Raw genomic sequence first — 19,131 nt, forward strand, 5'->3', positions numbered from 1 at the left:
TTTTTTGGCACATTTGACAAAAATACTTTTAAGGAACCAGTTTTATTGCTTCTGGATCACTCTCCAACGCCCCTATATTAAAAGGGAACACTTAATTAGACTGGGACCTAAAAAGTGGAAAATTCTGACACTTTCAGAGTAAAACCCCCAAACTTTCAGGCTGTGAGCAACAAGCAGAGATTCAGATCAACACTTTATTCTTCACAGCATTAGTCTGCCAGCAACAGTCTGGTACAAAAGCTCCAAACAATGTGAAAATAGCCCCAGGAGAAGCTTTTGTGTAGGTTTCAGTCACAGGATTAATACAGTTATATCCAGCCTGAGACGAAAGCATGGGCAGCCACACTATAATTATCTCTACAAATCTGTAATGATATAAAAATCAACATGAGAACATAAGAGCTCAAAATACATTGCTATAATTTACAATAAAGGCAATGCCTTTGCTTTAAATTGCATTTGAAGGATGACAGTCCTTTCCAGGAGTCAAGGATCTGTGATGAAATGATGGAACACAACTGTAATAATAATAATAAAAATAAACTGCACACAAATAACCTAAAACACCCTTCAGTGGTTTTTTTCACACATCCCACATAAAACATACCCACAGATGTGCTACATCAACGTTAAACGTAAATCTCCATGTTTCCGGTGAGTGCACTTGTTTACATTTTGCTGTGATGGAATTGAGGTTTTTCTGCTCCAGTTTTCATTTCCAAAAACAGCAATAGAGCTATATATATCACTAAAAAGCTGTAAATTAAATCAGGGCATTTGTTGAGCATGACACACTGCAAAAACAAAGTATTTTTGTCTTTCTTCTAGTACAAATATCTTTATACACTTGAAATAAGACAAAAGTAACTTATGAATAATTTCTCAGCAAGATATATGAGCTTGTTTTAAATAAATAACTCCTTAATATTGTCGATAAAGTACTAGTTTCCCTGGTCGATTATTTCACTCATAAGACATTTTTCCCATGTTATAAGTGAAATAATCCGCCAGCGGAACTAGAACCGGGTTGCTACGTGAAGGGCTGGGCTTGGCTGGGGTTGCTAGGTAACAGCGCAGTGCCCGTTTATTATGAAATACAAGAAATAATCTACCAACAGAAGTCAGTAATTATTGACCTAAAACAAGCTCCTGTATCTTGCTGAAAAGCTAACTGTTAGTTAATTTAGTCATATTTAAAGGGTCCTAAGATATTTACACTAGAAACTAGAGTAAGGTTTGTGTTTTTGCAGTGTATGTATATTGTTAGAATGATACTGAAGTTTAAAATATACAGAGAGACCGATCAGAAGTCCTCCAGCGCTTGTATTCGTGGTTCTCTGGCGACTTGAGTTATGGCACAGTGGTCGGTGATGTCAAATTTGAGGGACTTGCAACAATCTTACGTTTTGTGATAATTTCTTGATTTAATTATCAGAGAAAAATAAACTCTAATCTCTCTCACATCCATCATCGTCACCTTCTAATCCTCCTTTAAACAGGCTTGGCACAGCAGATTTAAATGAAATGGTCCCTGGGAGTTTCCACAGAGGTAGCCAGTCATCTGAGACAGTTGCTACTCCGTTTCTAGGTTTTCTGTTTTGCAGTGAAGGGAAACAAAGTCAGAATGCCGCAGAGGATACAGGTGTTCAGTTTCCTGTTTTTGGCAACCAATGCTACAGGTGAACTGACCATCTGCGGTGATGACTGTCGCTCATCTCACATGTTGGTGTCTCGTCTGTCTTTGCTCGGTGACGGCTTTGAAGGATCCTTCAGCGGCTTCCCGTTGGTTGGGGCGGGTGCGTCTCCAGTGGCGGCCACGGTGGAGATGGAGCGTTTGGTTTGTTCCTCGCTGCGGGCCTCTGGGCTCGGCTGAGTGGGAGGAGCTTGTTCGGCCGGCGGCGGGACGGGTAGCTCCTGCTGCTGCTGTTGCTGCTTGTGGCTCTGCAGCAGGCGGAGCTGGACCCGGAGCTCCAGGATGGCTTCCTGCTCCTCGTGGATAGCCTGGTTCAGGTGGGTGTTTTTGTTCTGGAAGGAAACAATGTCAATACTTTAGTGGCTGCAACTAACGACTATTTTAGTAATTGATTATTCCCACAATCAATCAATTATTCTGTTGATTAAAATATTGTTCTGACAATTAATCAATTGCTCTGATGATTAATTTATTATCCTCATAATTAACTGATTGTTCTGTTGATTAATCAATTATTCTGACAATTATTTACACAATCAATTGCTTATTCTGACTATTAATCAATTATTCTGTTAATCGATTGTTGTGACAAGTAATATTTTGTTCTGACAATTAATAGATCGTTCTGTTTATTAATATATTATCCTCACGATTAATAAATTATTCTGATGATTAATAAACTATTCTCACAATCAATTATTCTCACAATTAATTGCTTGTTCTGCCTATTAATCAATTATTCTGTTGATTAATTGATTGTTGAGACAAATAACCTCTTGTTCTGTCGATTAATATGTTATCCTCACGATTAATCAATTATCCTGTTGATTGATTGTTCTGACGATTAATCTGATACAAAAATCACCAAATTCTGCAGTTTTTTTATTTAAACGCTTCCTGTTTGTGTTTTTGTATAACATCCAGTAACACAGCACTTCTTTAGTGAACCCTTAATCATTTGTAGCAAACGATGCAGCTAAAAATATACTTCTAACATCAACATGTGAAAGGTTCAGCTCTTTCTGCTTAACTTATCAATATAGTGTAGGGCTGATCTGCTAACTAGTTTTTGGATTAACTGATTAATAATTGGATGCAAAAGGGGATTCCATCCTTAATACCTGGTACATATTAAGTAAGGTTTTTTACTTAATATGTACCAGGTGAAGCTAAGTTAAGCCACTGGATGGTTTATTTGAATCTTAAATGCAAATATGTAACATATTTGTACAGTTTTGGTTTAATTACTGCTGTCAGTGTGTTTTTCTTTTAGCAAATGCTCTTTTTTCAGTCTGTAAACTTTAGTCAACGATTAATTGATTACTAAAGTAGTTGACGATTGTAGTAATTTAATAATTTCTTGGAGGCTTAAATAGAATTAAGCACAAATGAATGTTAGATTTTTGTTTCAAAATAAAAAAAGTTTAAAGGGTAGGAATACATTTGCAAGCTCTTAAGAGTTTTATCAAGCATTTCTTTTAACTTTACACTCTTGATGCCACAAACAGGCTAGCATGGAGCCGTTAAACCATCCTGAACGTTTCTCACCTCTAGTTCCTCGTTTTGTTTCTGCAGGTCTTCCAGTATCATCTGCAGCTCTTCCTCATCTTCACTCTCACTTTCGCTGTCTGAGGAATACTCCTCCGTCTCGCTGCGACCCTGCTGCCGACTGATGGGGAAACACGCCACTGTTACCACGCTATAATCACATAATCATAATTAAAATGATTCTCTGTTCTTCTCTTACCTCTGGATGTCGGCGATTTCCGCCCTCAGCCTCTCGATTTCTTCCTTCTCGGTGGCGATTTGCCTCCGCAGCACTTGTTCGAGCGCGATCAGCTCCTCCTGTTCGGTCAGGATCTCATTCTCCTGATCACCCAAAAGAAGTTGTGCAGAATTTTAATGCGGAATTTATTGGCATGCTGTTGATTTAGTCGCACAAAAGTGTATGACTGAGTCACCTGTGCTAAAAGCAGGTTGATTACTTCCTCTTCGTTCTCGGTCATTTCCTCTTTGGACACGTCCTCCTTTGAGAGACTGGCAATTTCTTGTGCTATCTTACTCTCACACTCCTGAAACAACACAAATGAAAAAGAATAGAATAGAAATAAGGAAAATCAGATGTAGATTCAAAGAAAACAAAATTTTACCAAGTATTTTTGGTCTAGATACTAGTTCAAATATGTTATTATAAAACAAACTTACAAGCAACTTTTCAGCATCGTTTTAGGTGAATAATTCATGAATTTTTTATTTTATATATATATATACATATATATATATATATATATATATATATATATATATATATATATACATATATATTTATTATTTTATTTTTTTTGTGTGCTCTAGTGTCCCTTATTTTTTGAAAGTAGGCTGACAGGAAAGGGAGAAGGAGAGGAGGGAAGACATGCGGCAAATGTCGCCAGGCTCGGGAGTCAAACCCGCGACGGTTGCATTGAAGACTTCAAAAGTGGGTCGCGCTATCCCCTACGCCACCACGGCACATCCATAATTCATGAAAATTGAATAAAATTTCTTATTCCATAATTGGATTTTTCACTTTTAACATGGGGAGAATGTCTTGTCATAAGCTCATATTTCATAAAGAAATATGAGTTTATTTTAGGTAAATAATTCCTTAATATTGATGAAAAAGTTCTAGTTTTTTATCAATATTGAAAAACTAGAACTAAAACAATGCTAAAAAGTTACTTGTAAGTTAGTTTAGTTTTACTTCAGGCATATTTGGACTAGAAACCAGAGACAAATATTTGGTAAGATTTTATGTTTTTGCAGAGTTGTCCCAGTAATTATTGCAATAAATTATATTGTTGTTTTAAGGCCATTTTTAAAATGTCACAGTGAAAAAACACCAAATCCTATGAAGTATTTTTGTCTGGTTTCTAGTTTCAAATGTTTTACTACACTTAAATAAGACAAAACTAGCTTTCAGGTAAGTTTTCAGAAAGACATGTACGCTTGTTTTAAGTAAATAATTCCTTAATATTGGTGAAAATGTACCATTTGCAGATTATTTCAAATAACATGGGAAAAATATCTTGCTATAAGTAAAATAATCTGCCAGTGGAACTAGCACAATTTCATCACTATTGAGAAATTATTGACTTAAAGCAAACTAATACAGTTTACTGAAAAATTACTTGTAAGTTAGAACACTTGAAATAAGACAAAAAGAAGATATTTGGACTAGAAACCAGACAAAAATGTTTGGTAAGATTTTGTGTTTTTGCAGTGTTGTCCCAGTAATTACTGTAATAAACTATAATATTGTTGTTTTGAGACAATTTTCAAATGACACACTGCAGAAAAACTACATTTTATCAAGTATTTTCAGCCTAACTTCTAGTGCAAATGTACAATTGAAATAAGACAAAACAAAAATAAATAAGAGCTTATTTTAGGTAAATAATTCCTTAATATTGATGAAAATGTTCTGGTTCCACTGGCAGATTAATTTATTTGTATTGTGGGCAAAATGTCTTGTTATAAGCCTAATGGTCAAGCTGCAGTTATTGATTAAAACAATTAAATTCCATCATTTTAATAATGGATAAATCTGAACTCATGCAGGATTCAGCAACAGCTACATGTCTGCTTTGGGTTTTTGTCTCCTGAGTTTTCCTTCATCTATAATTGATCATTCCAGATGAGTGGGAGCATTACCTGCCGCTTGGCCTCCCTCAGCTTGCGTTTGAGAGCCGTCAGGATTCTCTGGACCTCCCAGAGCCGCTCCTCCTTGGACAGGTCCTTCACGCCCGCCTGCAGGTCTCTGTGCAGGCAGTTCAGCAGGAACTCCTGGACACACACATCTTCACTGGTTCACACTGGTCCAAGATAACGAGCTGGACAAGCATACAGGCGTCAAACGCAACAACAAACGGCTGTAACAACACTCAGTCTGGGTTCCTACTGTTAACTTATTAAGTTAACACTGTTCTTTGTTAGTTTTTATGCCTTTCTGGACATTTCAGGTCAGACTTATCTGTAGGTTAACATGAAGCACATAAATTAGAACCATGGAAGAAATAAAATCTTTGAGGTTCACTCTAATGTAAAAGCTTCTTGAAATGATTGTGCTCACAAGCTGTAAAAAATAAACTTTTTTTCTAACAAAGTTTATAAAATAAAAATAAAGATCCCTAAAATTTTAAAATCATGATCTAATCACAAGTTAGGAATTTAATTTAACATAAAACCTGTAAATACAATTACATTTATTAACAATATTAGAATTTTGTCCTGTAGAAAACTTAAGATCAGGAGGGGAAAAAAAATCAAATTTTTACAATTCTGATTCTTTTTTTTAAACCAGGGAAATGGTTAAAAAAATAAATAAAACTTACGTTTTAATCAGAGGTAGGCAGAATACACAAGTAAGCTAACATATTTTACTCTAGTGAAAATAAAAAAAGTATTTGATAAAAAGGCTACTAAGTGCTGACTACCGTATCATGATTTCTTATTTATTATTTTACAATGTCAGACAGAAAAAAAATTATATGCAAAGGCTGTTATTTTAAAGACAAATAAATAACTACAATACTATAACTACTAATAATTACAAAAAACTAATTAAGCCAGAAGAAACGTTAACATAATATTTTTTTCAACATAAAACTGATGAAACTAGAAAACAACTCTAGAACAACAAAGCTTGTGTACAAACAAGAGGTCTCACTTTGACTTAAACTGCAGGTTTGTGTTTGATGCATTTCTGATTAAGACGTGTTTGTTTTTCATTGAGTGGGTAGAGAATCCAGAAATTTATACTGGATTATACTTCACAATAGTATTGCTCAAGTAAAAGTCTAAATATAGTAGTTTATGGTAAAAACTACTCCGAAAAGTTACTACTTTAACAGTTCTTTTGCAATCATGCTCCCTTCTTTATACATTGAGCCGATGAAAACGAGAAAAAGATGGTGGACTGATACCAACCTGCCGCCGAATCTCCTCCTTGATGTTGTCCTGGGTCTCAGGCAGAGCGGGCATGGTCGCCATGTTGGACCAGCGGAGCGGCCGCACCACCGGCTTCAGGACTACGTCCCCAAACAGCTCCTTCACGTGGGTGAAGAAGATGTAGAGAACACGGTTCCCAATCTGAAAGGAAGGAGAACAAAATGTTTCCACCTGACAGCTGAAAGGTTTCTGGAGCAGCTTCTATGTAAAATCCAGAATATTTGTTTGTCCTCATTACACTGATCCTAGATCAGATGTGTTTATTTAAATAGACGGGTTTCTGACTCAGAATAAGTGGAACTAATGGATGGAGGGAAAGAGAGTGAGTGAGTGAGTGAGTGAGTGAGTGAGTGAGTGAGTGAGTGAGTGAGTGAGTGAGTGAGTGAGTGAGTGAGTGAGTGAGTGAGTGAGTGGATGGATGGATGGATGGATGGATGGATGGATGGATGGATGGATTGATGGATGGATGGATGGACCAACAAATGGATGGATGGATGAACCAATGACTAGATGAACAAATGGATGGATGGATGAACCAATGGATGGATGGATGGACCAATGGATGGATGGATGAACCGATGGATGGATGGATGGATGGATGGATGGATGGATGGATGGATGGATGAACCAATGGATGGACGGATGGATGGACCAATGGATGGACGGATGGATGGACCAATGGATGGATGGATGAACCGATGGATGGATGGATGGATGGATGGATGGATGGATGGATGGATGGATGGATGGATGAACCAATGAATGGATGGATGGATGAACCAATGAATGGATGGTTGGATGAACCAATGGACGGATGAACCGATGGATGGATGGATGGATGGATGGATGGATGGATGAACCAATGAATGGATGGATGGATGAACCAATGAATGGATGGTTGGATGAACCAATGGACGGATGAACCGATGGATGGATGGATGAACCAATAGATGGATGGATGGATGAATCAATGAATGGATGGACAGATGTTTTAGACTAACAGCAGATAAATCTAGACCCAGATATTTTCCGTCCTGCGGTCCGGTCTGCCTGCTGACCTGAATGGTCGGGTTGAGGACGATGGAAATGTTCTGGATGTTCATCTTGGTGTCCGTTGCAGAGTGAAATGTTTCCACCTGCCAGCTGAAAGGTTTCTGGAGCAGCTTCTCTATAAATTTCTTAATATTTACTTGTCCTCATTACACTGATCCTGGATTCCTGCATGTTTATTTAAACAGACGTGTTTCTGGCTCAGAATAAGTAGAACAGCCGTAGAGACGGCTCCAGTGGGGATAAATTAGCTGCACTGAACTGAGCCAGGGGGTCAGACATGAACTCATGTGAGAACCAATAAAAAACTCACTGAGCTTGTTGCTAGGGGAACGTTCAGAATTGCTACTAACTTTTTACGTCATAATTTCATACTTTCCAGATTCAAAATCAGAAAGTTTTAAGGTATTTTATGAGTCTAACTTTGAAGATTTTTTGGCATTAGTTGTCTCCATTGAGAGTTACCAGACAGGAAATGGGCAGAGAGACAAAAAGGATAATGGGGGAAACACGAAGCAAAGTCAGAAATCAAACCAGGACGGCTGCATCAAGGACTAAAGCTTCAGGAAACAGGGTGACCACTATACCGCTACATGACATAACGCCCAGATTTAAAATAATTAACCACATTTATATGATGGACATACTTTAAATATGGAAACTACAACAAGCACAGGGTGGATAGATGGACGGATGAACAAACTGATAGATAGATGATAAAGAAACAATAGATTGATGAATTATTGATGGAAAAAATTATGGTTATATGGATTACATGGATTACATGGATGTATGATGGATGTATGGATGTATGGATGTATGGATGGATGGATGGATATACGGACAGACAGGCGGACGGATGCATTGATGTTCCGACCAGTGGATGGGTGAACCAATGGACAGATGGATAACCCAATGGAGGGACGAACTAGTGGTTGGATGGACGAACTACTGGATGGATGGATGAACTAATGGATGGATGGATGAACTAATGGATGGATGGATGAACCAATAGATGGATGAATGAACTAATGGATGGATGGATGAACTACTGGATGGATGGATGAACTAATCAATGGATGGATGAATCAATGCATGGATGGATGAACTAATGGATGGATAAATCAATGAATGGATGAACAGATGTTTTAGACTAACAGCAGATAAATCTAGACCCAGATATTTTCCCTCCTGCAGACCTGAATGGTCGGGTTGAGGACGATGGAGATGTTCTGGATGTTCATCTTGGTATCCGTTTCCCTGGCGATGACGTGGTCCATGTGCGTGACGAGCCAGGAGAGCAGCAGGCGGGTGTCCGCCGGCACCTCAGCCAGCAGCTTGTGGAACTCCGCCAGCTTGTCAGCCTCCGCCGGCCGGCCGCAGGCATCCTCGAAGCGCTGGGTAAGGTCCCGGCCCAGCAGGTTCTCCGGCAGTTCCCGGAGGTACTGCTTCAGCAGGCTGGCCACCGTGTGCGGGTCGTACTCCTCCAGGCAGGGACACTCCTCCCGGTCATAGGCCGCTTTCAGCTCATCCACTTTGGACTTCATACCTGCCATGAAGAAAGACTTTTTTCTAACAACCAGGGTTCTTCAGGTTTTAACAACTCAAATGTAAAACCTCTTAAAACCTTTCTGAAAGAATTTTAAGACTTAAGACTCATATGGATTGGAAAGAGAAGTGAACCAATTCCTAAGAAAAACATAAATTTGCATTTAACCATGATGGATATAAGGAAAGCTAGCTAACTTTGCTCTTACTTGAATAATTTCTTGGAGGTCTAATTTTTACTTTTACTACACTAAAAATAAGTTGAAGTTGTGCTACTCTTACTTGAGTATAGCTAGCTGGCACGTTAGCTAGCAAGGGTGAAGCTAGTTAGCAAGAATACAGTAGCTATCAGGGTAGTTAGCAAACTACCCTTGCTAACTATTTAGCAAGGGTAGTTAGCTGCTCTAGTTAGCTAGCATACAAACTAGGGTAGCTAACTAGCGAGCAAGGAAGCTAGCTAACTAGCAAGAAGATATCTAGTTAGCTAGCTCTTTGCTGGCTAGTTATCCTCAGAGGTGTGTAGAGTACCCAAATATTGCACTCAAGTAAAAGTAGCACTGCTTTTGTATATTTTAACTGTAGTAAAAGTCAAAATTAGCTGTAATTACTCAAGTAAAAGTAAAAAAGTTTTTGGAAAAAGGTCAGTCAAGTACTGAGAAACAGATCAAACAAATTACATCATCAAACTGAGCAAAACATAAAGTTATGCAGCAATTTTGGTGTTTTAAAGACCAAAATGAAGATAATTCATATCAATAACTTATACAGAAAATAAGTAAGTTAGAAATTAGAAAGAAACATTTTTCCAAATCAATTTATTTCAATATAACACTTTTAGGAAATTTTTAGTTAAAACATGTTTGCTCTTCATTCAGTGGGTAGAGAATCCAGAAATTTTACTATAGGAAGAGTAGTGATACTGAATAATAAAAAATAAAGTACAGTGTAGTAAAAAATACTCCTAAAAGTAATATTTTGCCAAAAATTACTCAAATAAATGTGATTGAGTAAATCTAAATAGTTACTAACCAACTCTGCTATTATTGTAACAAAACTTTAAATCCATATCAACCACATCTAAAAAAATCTGAGTTTTGTCCTCATTTATTCTTAAATTGTAGTCAATTCAAGATTCCAGGGACCACAAATGGCCCCTGGACCATACTTTGAACACCTTGGCTCATCATAATTGAATGAAATTGTGTTTTATAGATAAACTGTGAACTGGTGCTGCATGATAAACAGATTAAACTGAATACCTGAGACCCTGTAGATGCCCTCACACTTCATGCCGTAGTTCTCGATGTAGTCCACGCATTCCCTGAAGATGGCCGGCAGCTGGATGCCGTCGTACAGAGCCGTCCTCTTCACAGCCTCAGCCAGCGGCGCTCCAAAGATGGGTCTGACGGTGGGGGTCTCCACCGGGACCGGCTCAGCCTCTGAGGCTGGCTTCTTCTTCTTCTTCTTCTCCTTCCACTGTTTGACCACGTCGGCGGCCGTCAGGTCCTTGGACTTCTTCTCCTTGGCCTTGTCCTCCTTGGGGCCCTTCTCCTTCACCTTGAAGTCCTTCTCCTTCTTCTTGGAGAAGCTGGGCTTCTTGAACACGTGGATTCCCTTGGAGCGCTTCATCTTGGACGGGCTCTCGGCTTCGTCCGCCGAGCTGTCCTCCTGGAAGGCGGCGTATCCCTCAGCTGTAACACGAGGAAGAAACCGGGTTAAATCTGAGAGGAGGAAAAAAAAATCAAACACTCCAACAGCAGAGCGACGACGGCAGCAAAACAGAAACAGGAAGAGAGTGAAGAGAGAGAACGGGGAAAAGAGGTCAGCCACTGATTTAGCTCAGCTCCCTCAGCACCTCTCCTCTGTAAAAACACGTCGTTTAGGTAGATTTCCAGCCAGTCGACTCTTCCACACCTTCACTGGGAATCATCCACTCCCTCCTTTCTCTCACTGGGTCACTACACTGCAAAAACACAAAATCTCACCAACTCTAGTTTCTACTACAAATATCTTATTACACTTTAAATAAGACAAAACTAACTTAGGAATATATTTTCAGTAAGATATGAAAGTTTGTTTTAGATAAATAACTACTTAACATTGATCAGGATTAGCTAGTAACTACTTACATTTATTCAATTAGACTTAATTAGGAAAAAATATACTTTAGGAGTATTTTTACTTTTACTTAAGTCATTTTATTATAAAGTATCTCTTCTTTTACTTGAGTAAAATTTCTGGATTTTCTACCTATTGAGTAAAAAACAAACATGTTTAACCAAAAATCTACCAGACACAGAGACACACTTGCAGTTTTTGTTAAAGTTTCATAAGTTTTTTATCGATTTGGAAAATTTTAATTTTGTTATTTATATGAATTATTGTCAATTTCTTCCTTAAAATACCACAATTTCCACTTAACTTTACTTTATTGTTCATCTGATTATGGAATTTTTAAATATTAAATGATTGATAATTTGATCAGTTACTCAGTACTTGAGTAGACTTTTTACAAAATACCTTTTACTCTTACTTGAGTAATTTCTTGGACAACTACTTGTGTAAAAATATGCTGAAGTAGTGCTACTCCAACTTGAGTACAACTTTTGGGTATCCTACTCACCTCTGATATTGATACCACTACTATTGGTACTGGCAGATTATTTCACTTATAGGAAAAATGTCTTATTTTTAGAGAAATAAGTATTTATTTTATCTATATTATGGAATTAATAGCTTAAAACAAGCTCCTATGTCTTACTGAAAAATTACTTGTAAGTTAGTTTTGTCTATACACTTTGTATATCAAGTGTAGTGAGATGTTTGCACTAGAAACTAGACCAAAAATACTTTTGGTATTTAAGTTTTGTGTTTTTTCAGTGTGTGGTGGGAGCTGATTCCATATGTGGAAAAATGATGTCACAAAGTGGACAAACAGCCCACGCTATGGGCGAGAACAGGATGGGAAAGTGGAAACATCTCTTATCTGTTTCCATAAATGCACTGTCCTGCCGTATCAGCAACGTTCAGTTCTGTGCAAAAGTCTTTAACCAGCTCTAATTACTTTAAAGGTGACCTATTATGCTTCCTTGAACACGTTAGGAAAGGGTCTTTGGCTACATATTTTGCACAAAATCATTCATAAATAATAAGATTTTAGTCTGCTCAGTTCTGCCTATTAGCTTTTCAAGGTCCTCCTGTCACTTTAAATCAAATAAGTTGCTGCTGGCCACGCCCCCAACTCAATGTTTGGACTCTGACATGAAAATGGCTGCAAACAGACATTTATTATGCATTTAATCTAAAACATTTAACACATTAATGCTACATAATGCAGATTAATCGCATTACCAATTTTGACCTAAAAGAGTCTCTCATGTGGAGGGTTAACGAGTTCACAGCAGAGCAGTCTTATGCTGCGGTCAGCGATGCAGAGTCGCAAAAATGAGTAAAAAGATGAGCAAGGAGAGTAAGACTGCTGTGCTCAGCCATGAATTTTGCTGTAAAGGTGCGGTATTATGCGTTTTCCAGGTATATAGTGCTATTTTATAGCATAATCAAGTAACTATGTTTCCTTCAATGGATTTAAAAGTAGTGTGTTTGTAATTTAACACCTTGAAATTGGACCTCTGGCTTTTTAAAAACTTCTGCCTTTTCTGAAACTTCCTTCCTTCGGGGAGTCATCACAATGTCACTCCTCTACAGAGTAAACTAGTAAACATTACCTTTTGTCAAGTGCTGTCGTTACACATCAAAATGTTGTTCAGAGTTTCATTTATCATTAAAGCAACTCTGGACAGGTGGGTTTTTAGCCTAGATTTACAGGAACTCATTGTTTTATGACTTTGTATTTTTAGGATTGTTCCTGAGATGTGCTATACAAGTAAAATCAAAACTGTCAGAAAGTGAAGCCACATCTTACTCCTTTTCTCCTTCTTCTTGAACTTGTTCTTCTTCTTGCTGTGCTCTTTGTCGTCGTCTGAGACGTACGGGTCTGGAGGCTCGTGATGATGTCCATCGTGAGGTGGCGATGGCTCGCCTGTGCGGTACAGGCCCGGGAACTTGGTGGGGCTGATCTCCTCGGAGCTCGGGGTGCGGGCCACGCCTCCGGGGTGATCGGCCCGGCGCTGCTCTGCAGGGCTGCTGCTGGGCGGCAGGAAGCACTCGGTCATGTCTGGTCTGGTCGTATCGCTCCACTGACTGACACGTCAAGACCCCATCGCACCTGCACAGGTGGAGACATGGGTGGAAATAGGAACAACAGGAGTCAACGCAACACTTGTCCTACAGTAGATCTTGATTTTAATGTGACCTGATTGACAAAAAGTAACTCTAAAGTAATCAGTGAAAGGTATTGAAGCAAATTCTTAGGGCTTTAGTCCAGTTAGTAGTGATTAATCTATTATAAAAATAATTGTTCACTAATTTAGTAATCAAGTAATCATTAACTGAAGTACACAGACCCAAAAAAGGCCAAAATGCTGAAAGAACATATTCAGAGCAGAAACTAAGTCAAAACTGTTTAAAATATACATACATTTTTAATTCAAAATAAAAAACGTATTTTTATGTAATGTTTTTCTAATGTTAAAGCTTAAGTAATTAAATAAAAAATCTGCAGAATGTGCCCATTTTTTTTGTACCCCCGAACCCGCGACAGCCGCGTCGAAGACTCAAGGCCTCCAAACACGGGTCGCGCTATCCGTCACGCCCCCAAATGTGCCCATTTTTATCGAATTAGTCTATTACTTGTCAAAATAATAAATTAATTTTTAAATTAATTAAATGTTAGCTGTAGCACTTTTTTTTATTTAAAAAATGAATTATTTGTGTGTTCCAGTTTATTTATAATATTGCATTTAAAAAGTTGTTAAATGAAAAAGCTGCAGAATGGGCCAATATTTTATCCGATTAATTGTAAGAATAATCAATTACTTCAATAATTGTTAATGGCAGAAGTATAAATTGCATTAATTTTTTATCTTTTTACTGACCTTTTAATTCAAGTAACAACTGCAGGTCTTGATATGATACAAATTATTGCTGAATTAGAATAAAATACAACTCAAACTGATAATTATTGGTTATCTTTTATATATACTTTGCAAAAAGAAACAAAATATGTCTGTGTGTGACAAACAATCAAAGATCCAGTGTGATTTCTGTCATTTCTCCACCATTTTGAAATTTCTGTCATTTTGTTCCCGACATTTAGTGAAGCAGTTTCATGCAAATATTAAACATACTTTTCATTAAGCACACATTTCTGTCTACAAATATAGTTTTCTATGTACATCTGATGTAATATTCTAATTTTAAATGCCATGTTTTGTTAGCGCCTATCAGGAAATCATCATAATTAAGAGAAATAAAGTTGTTAAAACACCAATCTTTGTATAATTAATCTATATGACTTTTTAATAATATTCTAACTTACTGAATGGGTCTAAATAGAGAAATATGATTTGGAAATATGCCAACTATTAACTAAAAATCTAAATAGCAACTTAATTTTACTTAATTTGTGATCAGGATTTAAGTAGTAAAATATTCAACCCCATATCAGCTTAGATATTTTAAAACAAAACATGATTGGCACATTTTCTAACACGAATCTTAATCTCAGGTGTGGAAACAAAAGCAGAACCGACTAATCTCAACCTGAGCAAGCAGAAATATTATGCAAGTGATTTGCAAACTCCAAACTTAAAGCCCAGTCAGCCCAAATAAACAACAACCTCTTGATTGCAGATGTGGCCTCCACCCAGCAGATGGGGCTTCTGCCATTCAAAAAACAACAACATACAGTCATTTATTCATATGTGACCCCACCATTCATGCATCTGATGCCTGCAGACAGCTTGAAAAGCAGGGTAGTAAGTTGATTTATTACTGCAGCAACGAAAACAAAAAGGAACCTGAGCTGCTGTAAAGTGTATTAGGAAGCATTTGAAATGACCCTAAAAGGAGATGTGGCGTTAAGGACTAACGCAGCTGTTATGTGTAAAGTAAAAAAGTGGCGCAATACAACAATACAGAAATGACCAGTTATACAAACCGCTGTGTAAATATAACACTGACTTAAACTGTAGAAAACGACTAACCAGCATCAGCAGCGTCGACTTTAATCTCCCCCTTGTTTGCTTTGGTAGATCGACATCACAATTTACAATTAATTTCTGCCCCATCTGAGCAAACTAACTCCACACAGCCAGTCCTGTTTAATTATACTGCTGTTATAATACCACAATTTGTTGTCGATGCGTAATTTGAAGCGCATTTTCCTTCAAACAGCCATAAAGTGAAGCTCTGGTCTGAATGGAGAAGGGGCCCATCTGCTAACGTTACTTCAGCTAGCTGGAAACATGTCGGTTACGACAAAAACCCGCTGATATATTCATAAATACTTACTGGTTACCTTCATAAATTCACAGGCTGATGCAAAAAACTTATTTTCAGACAGCCGTTCTTGATTTTTTAGAGGGTAAGATTTAAAAGAATATAAACTTTACCAAGTCTTGGTCGGGCAATCCCACGGAGGAGCTTCCGGTTGTGTGTATATACCAAATAAACTCTACAGCGCATGCGTGAATGCACAAGTGCGTCATGGGAAATGAAGTTAAAATGGATATTTGGGTAAAGCAGACCAGACAAGTAAAAAAAATCAAATGTCTAATATCCAGAGGTAGATAGTAACTACTCAGTTTACCCAGTTACATTTATTTAAGTAATCTTTTTTTGGGAGGGGGGATTAGGAGTAGTTATATTACACTTTTTATTATAGTTAAATGTTGCTACTTTCGATAGAATAAAATATCTGACTTCTCCACCCACTGTGAATAACTTTACTGAATGACAAACAAACATGTTTTAAACAAAAATTAAAATGACACTAATTATTTGTACACAAGCTTTGTTGTTATGTTGTTTTCTGTCATTTTGAGGTCAAGAAAATACAATAAGCTAAATATTTTGACACTGGAACACTTTTTACAAGGTAAGATTAACGTTCATACTTTATAAGTATGTATGATTAGAAAGACATTAAATATTGCATTATGGAGAAGCTACGTCTAATCATTGGTAACCATGGAGACAATGCGTCATGTAGCCTAGCATGTATGGAAAAAACTGGTTAGCATTTAGTCTTTTGTACGTTTTTAATGCTTCTCCGGTGTAAAGAGAAATGCTGTTTATACCATGGTGATATAAATCATGTGGTGTGAATTCAGGCAAAGTCGATAATTTGATCTACACATCAAGAGGAAGGAGGAATGGGTCTGTTTCTAAGCTAGCTATAGCCAATTTTTGTAAATACCGCCGTGTATGAGCCCAACCAGGTTTGTTACGTTCACAGACAAATTAGTTTGACTCGAACAAGCAGAAACCATAAATAAACTGGAAAAAACAATTTGGGTCATCAATTTTGACCTCTATGTTCAACATTCTCGTTCCTCACGTCCGACCTCCATCATGGCGCCTCTAATGATTAAGTGAAGTAGTTGCAAAGGGTCCATACAAAGATACATAGCGTTATAAATTAAATGACTAAATATTTTTGCAACATAGTCAACGCTTTCTTGAACATTTGTTATTCCTGTTGCGTTTACATGCACGTTTCCATATTTTTAAATGACCTCCATCATGGCGCCTCTAATGATTAAGTGAAGTAGTTGCAAAGGGTCCATACAAAGATACATAGCGTTATAAATTAAATGACTAAATATTTTTGCAACACAGCCAAAGCTTTCTTGAACATTTGTTATTCCTGTTGCGTTTAGAGGCACGTTTCCATATTTTTAAATTAATAAGGAGTTGGGTCAGGGAAGTTTATGCTAACGCAGCATCTGTTCATGTCAGATGCTGGCTCTTAAACTGTGTGATGGATAAGTCAGATGGGTCCTCTCCTTTAAATCCGCAGGATGCTTGTCCCCTCCGTTCGTCTCAGTCCATGTTTAATGAGCTGCAGATCCAGAGGAGGAAGCAACATTACGATCGTTTGGTCTTGGAATTGCAAAAGTTCTAGTTCTAAAAGCTCTAGTTCCACTGGAAGATTATTTCACTTATAACAAGATATTCTCTCCATGTTAAAAGTAAAATTATTTGCCAGAGCAACTAATACTTTTTTATTCAATATTAAGAAATTATTGACTAAAAACAAGTTCCTATATTTTATGAAAAGTCACTTTTGATTGAGTTTTGTCTTATTTCAAGTGCACTAAGATATTTGCACTGGAAACTAGACAAAAATACTTTGATTTTGTGTTTCTGAAGTGTTGTCTCAGTAGTTATTGCATTGAGCAATAATAATGGTCTTGTTTTCAGACCATTTTCCAAATCTTATAAAATATTTTTCATCTAGTTTTTAGTGCAAATATCTTAGAGGAGTAATATTATTATCAATTAATAGTTTGTTTTAAATTAATAACTTTCACTAGCAAATTAGTTCACTTATAACAAGTCAGCTTTCTCATGTTTTGCAGTGAAACGTATATTGACTTAAAACAAGCTCCTATATTTTACTGAAGTCCTGTAAAATAGTTGACAGGATCAAAAATAGTTGGTAAGATTTTGTGTTTTTGCAGTTCAAAGATGGTGAATTTTTATTCTAAAATTAATTGTGGTTATTTTTAAACCCACCTTTACATTTGTCCCCTGTGGTTATTTAACCCAATAATGCAGCATCATGCCATACCAGGACACCCAAACAACAAACATTACAGGCTTGGTGTTTGGACTCCTTCAGGTTTTACTGCCAGGTCTGAGCAGTGCAGTGATAAATATCCTCTGTGTTTCGGCCAAATTAGGTTTGGAGAATGTTTAGACTGTGGTATCATTTTGATCTCAGCTTCACTTCTGATTTCTTTCAGGTGGTGGAACTGTCAAACAGAGCTCCGAGCAGCAGCGCAAACTAAATTTGGGGAAACCATTTGCTATTCTGAGTCACACGTATTTTCCCAAGGCTCTGTGGTTGGGATTTACAGCTGGTGGTCATTGGGACATATGAAACAAATTAGTCCTCTGATGATCTTTTGTTGGTTCTGTCTGCACCCAAAACCACAGCTGCAGTGGCGAAAGGAGGTCAGGGCTCGATATAATAATAATTAAAAAGAAAGGGACAGACAAGGTTCCATTGTACGCCTGCAAGATGAGTCTGTGCACGTTGCTGTGGCATGCCAATTGGGAACATAATCAGTGATAGGGCGTCCCGCTGCTTTTTCAAAGTGCACTGGCACAACAAAGAGCATTTGTGTGCGGTGGCGAGAGATTGGCATCAGAGAATGTTTTCCTCTTGGCTTGCATGAGATGGTCATTGAGAGCTGAACACCTGTGGACCAGAATGGAAGAATAACAACGTTGTTTCCCCAGGAAATGATGTGTTTCCTGATTTGTGAAACACTGAGCTAAGATTAGAGTGGCAGAAAGGACAACTAGGGAAAAACATTTACCCGTTACCTTTTCCATATGAATATCACAAGCACGAACAAATATTTTAAAATAATCTTTTTAAAGAAGTAGTCTCTTACGTTGACTGAAATGTGTTGTTTTAGACTACTGAATTTATTCATTTCTTGGATTAAAACCAAAAAGCATTACAGGTTCAGTAAGTATGTCTTATAAAAAAATTAATTTTCTCCATATTTTTCACCATTATACCATAAAATTATATATTTTTTATTGGTAAAACCAATACTTCCAGTATAACTTAATAAGATGCCTAACATTCCTCATTTAATTGTTTTATCATTATAAAACATAGTTCCCATAAACTTACTATTTTATTCTTGTATTATTACAATTTTATTCTCATATTTCTTTTCCTTTATTTTCATAACACTGTAACGGTATCACCA

At 37.2% G+C, this 19,131-nt stretch overlaps 1 protein-coding gene across 3 annotated transcripts; it reads right to left on the minus strand.

The window, feature by feature from the left end:
• Positions 1-174: 174 nt before the first annotated feature.
• Positions 175-15,853, minus strand: ralbp1 (ralA binding protein 1). 3 transcript variants are annotated; one of them, XM_005801967.3, is made up of 10 exons: positions 15,790-15,853; positions 13,200-13,502; positions 10,537-10,968; positions 8,929-9,278; positions 6,659-6,820; positions 5,384-5,515; positions 3,655-3,765; positions 3,441-3,562; positions 3,242-3,362; positions 175-2,025 (listed from the first exon to the last, which is right to left on the minus strand). In XM_005801967.3, the coding sequence occupies exons 2-10, from the start codon at positions 13,447-13,449 to the stop codon at positions 1,717-1,719; spliced, it is 1,989 nt and encodes a 662-aa protein (XP_005802024.1). In that variant the 5' UTR covers positions 13,450-13,502; positions 15,790-15,853; the 3' UTR covers positions 175-1,716. The 3 variants fall into 3 exon arrangements, with proteins under 3 accessions (XP_005802024.1, XP_023191747.1, XP_023191748.1); XM_023335979.1 differs by lacking the exon at positions 15,790-15,853 and adding an exon at positions 15,696-15,783; XM_023335980.1 differs by lacking the exon at positions 15,790-15,853 and adding an exon at positions 15,689-15,775.
• Positions 15,854-19,131: the final 3,278 nt, after the last annotated feature.

This window comes from Xiphophorus maculatus, chromosome 6 (genome assembly GCF_002775205.1).
Source record: "Xiphophorus maculatus strain JP 163 A chromosome 6, X_maculatus-5.0-male, whole genome shotgun sequence".
In the NCBI taxonomy this organism is placed as follows: Eukaryota; Metazoa; Chordata; class Actinopteri; order Cyprinodontiformes; family Poeciliidae; genus Xiphophorus; species Xiphophorus maculatus.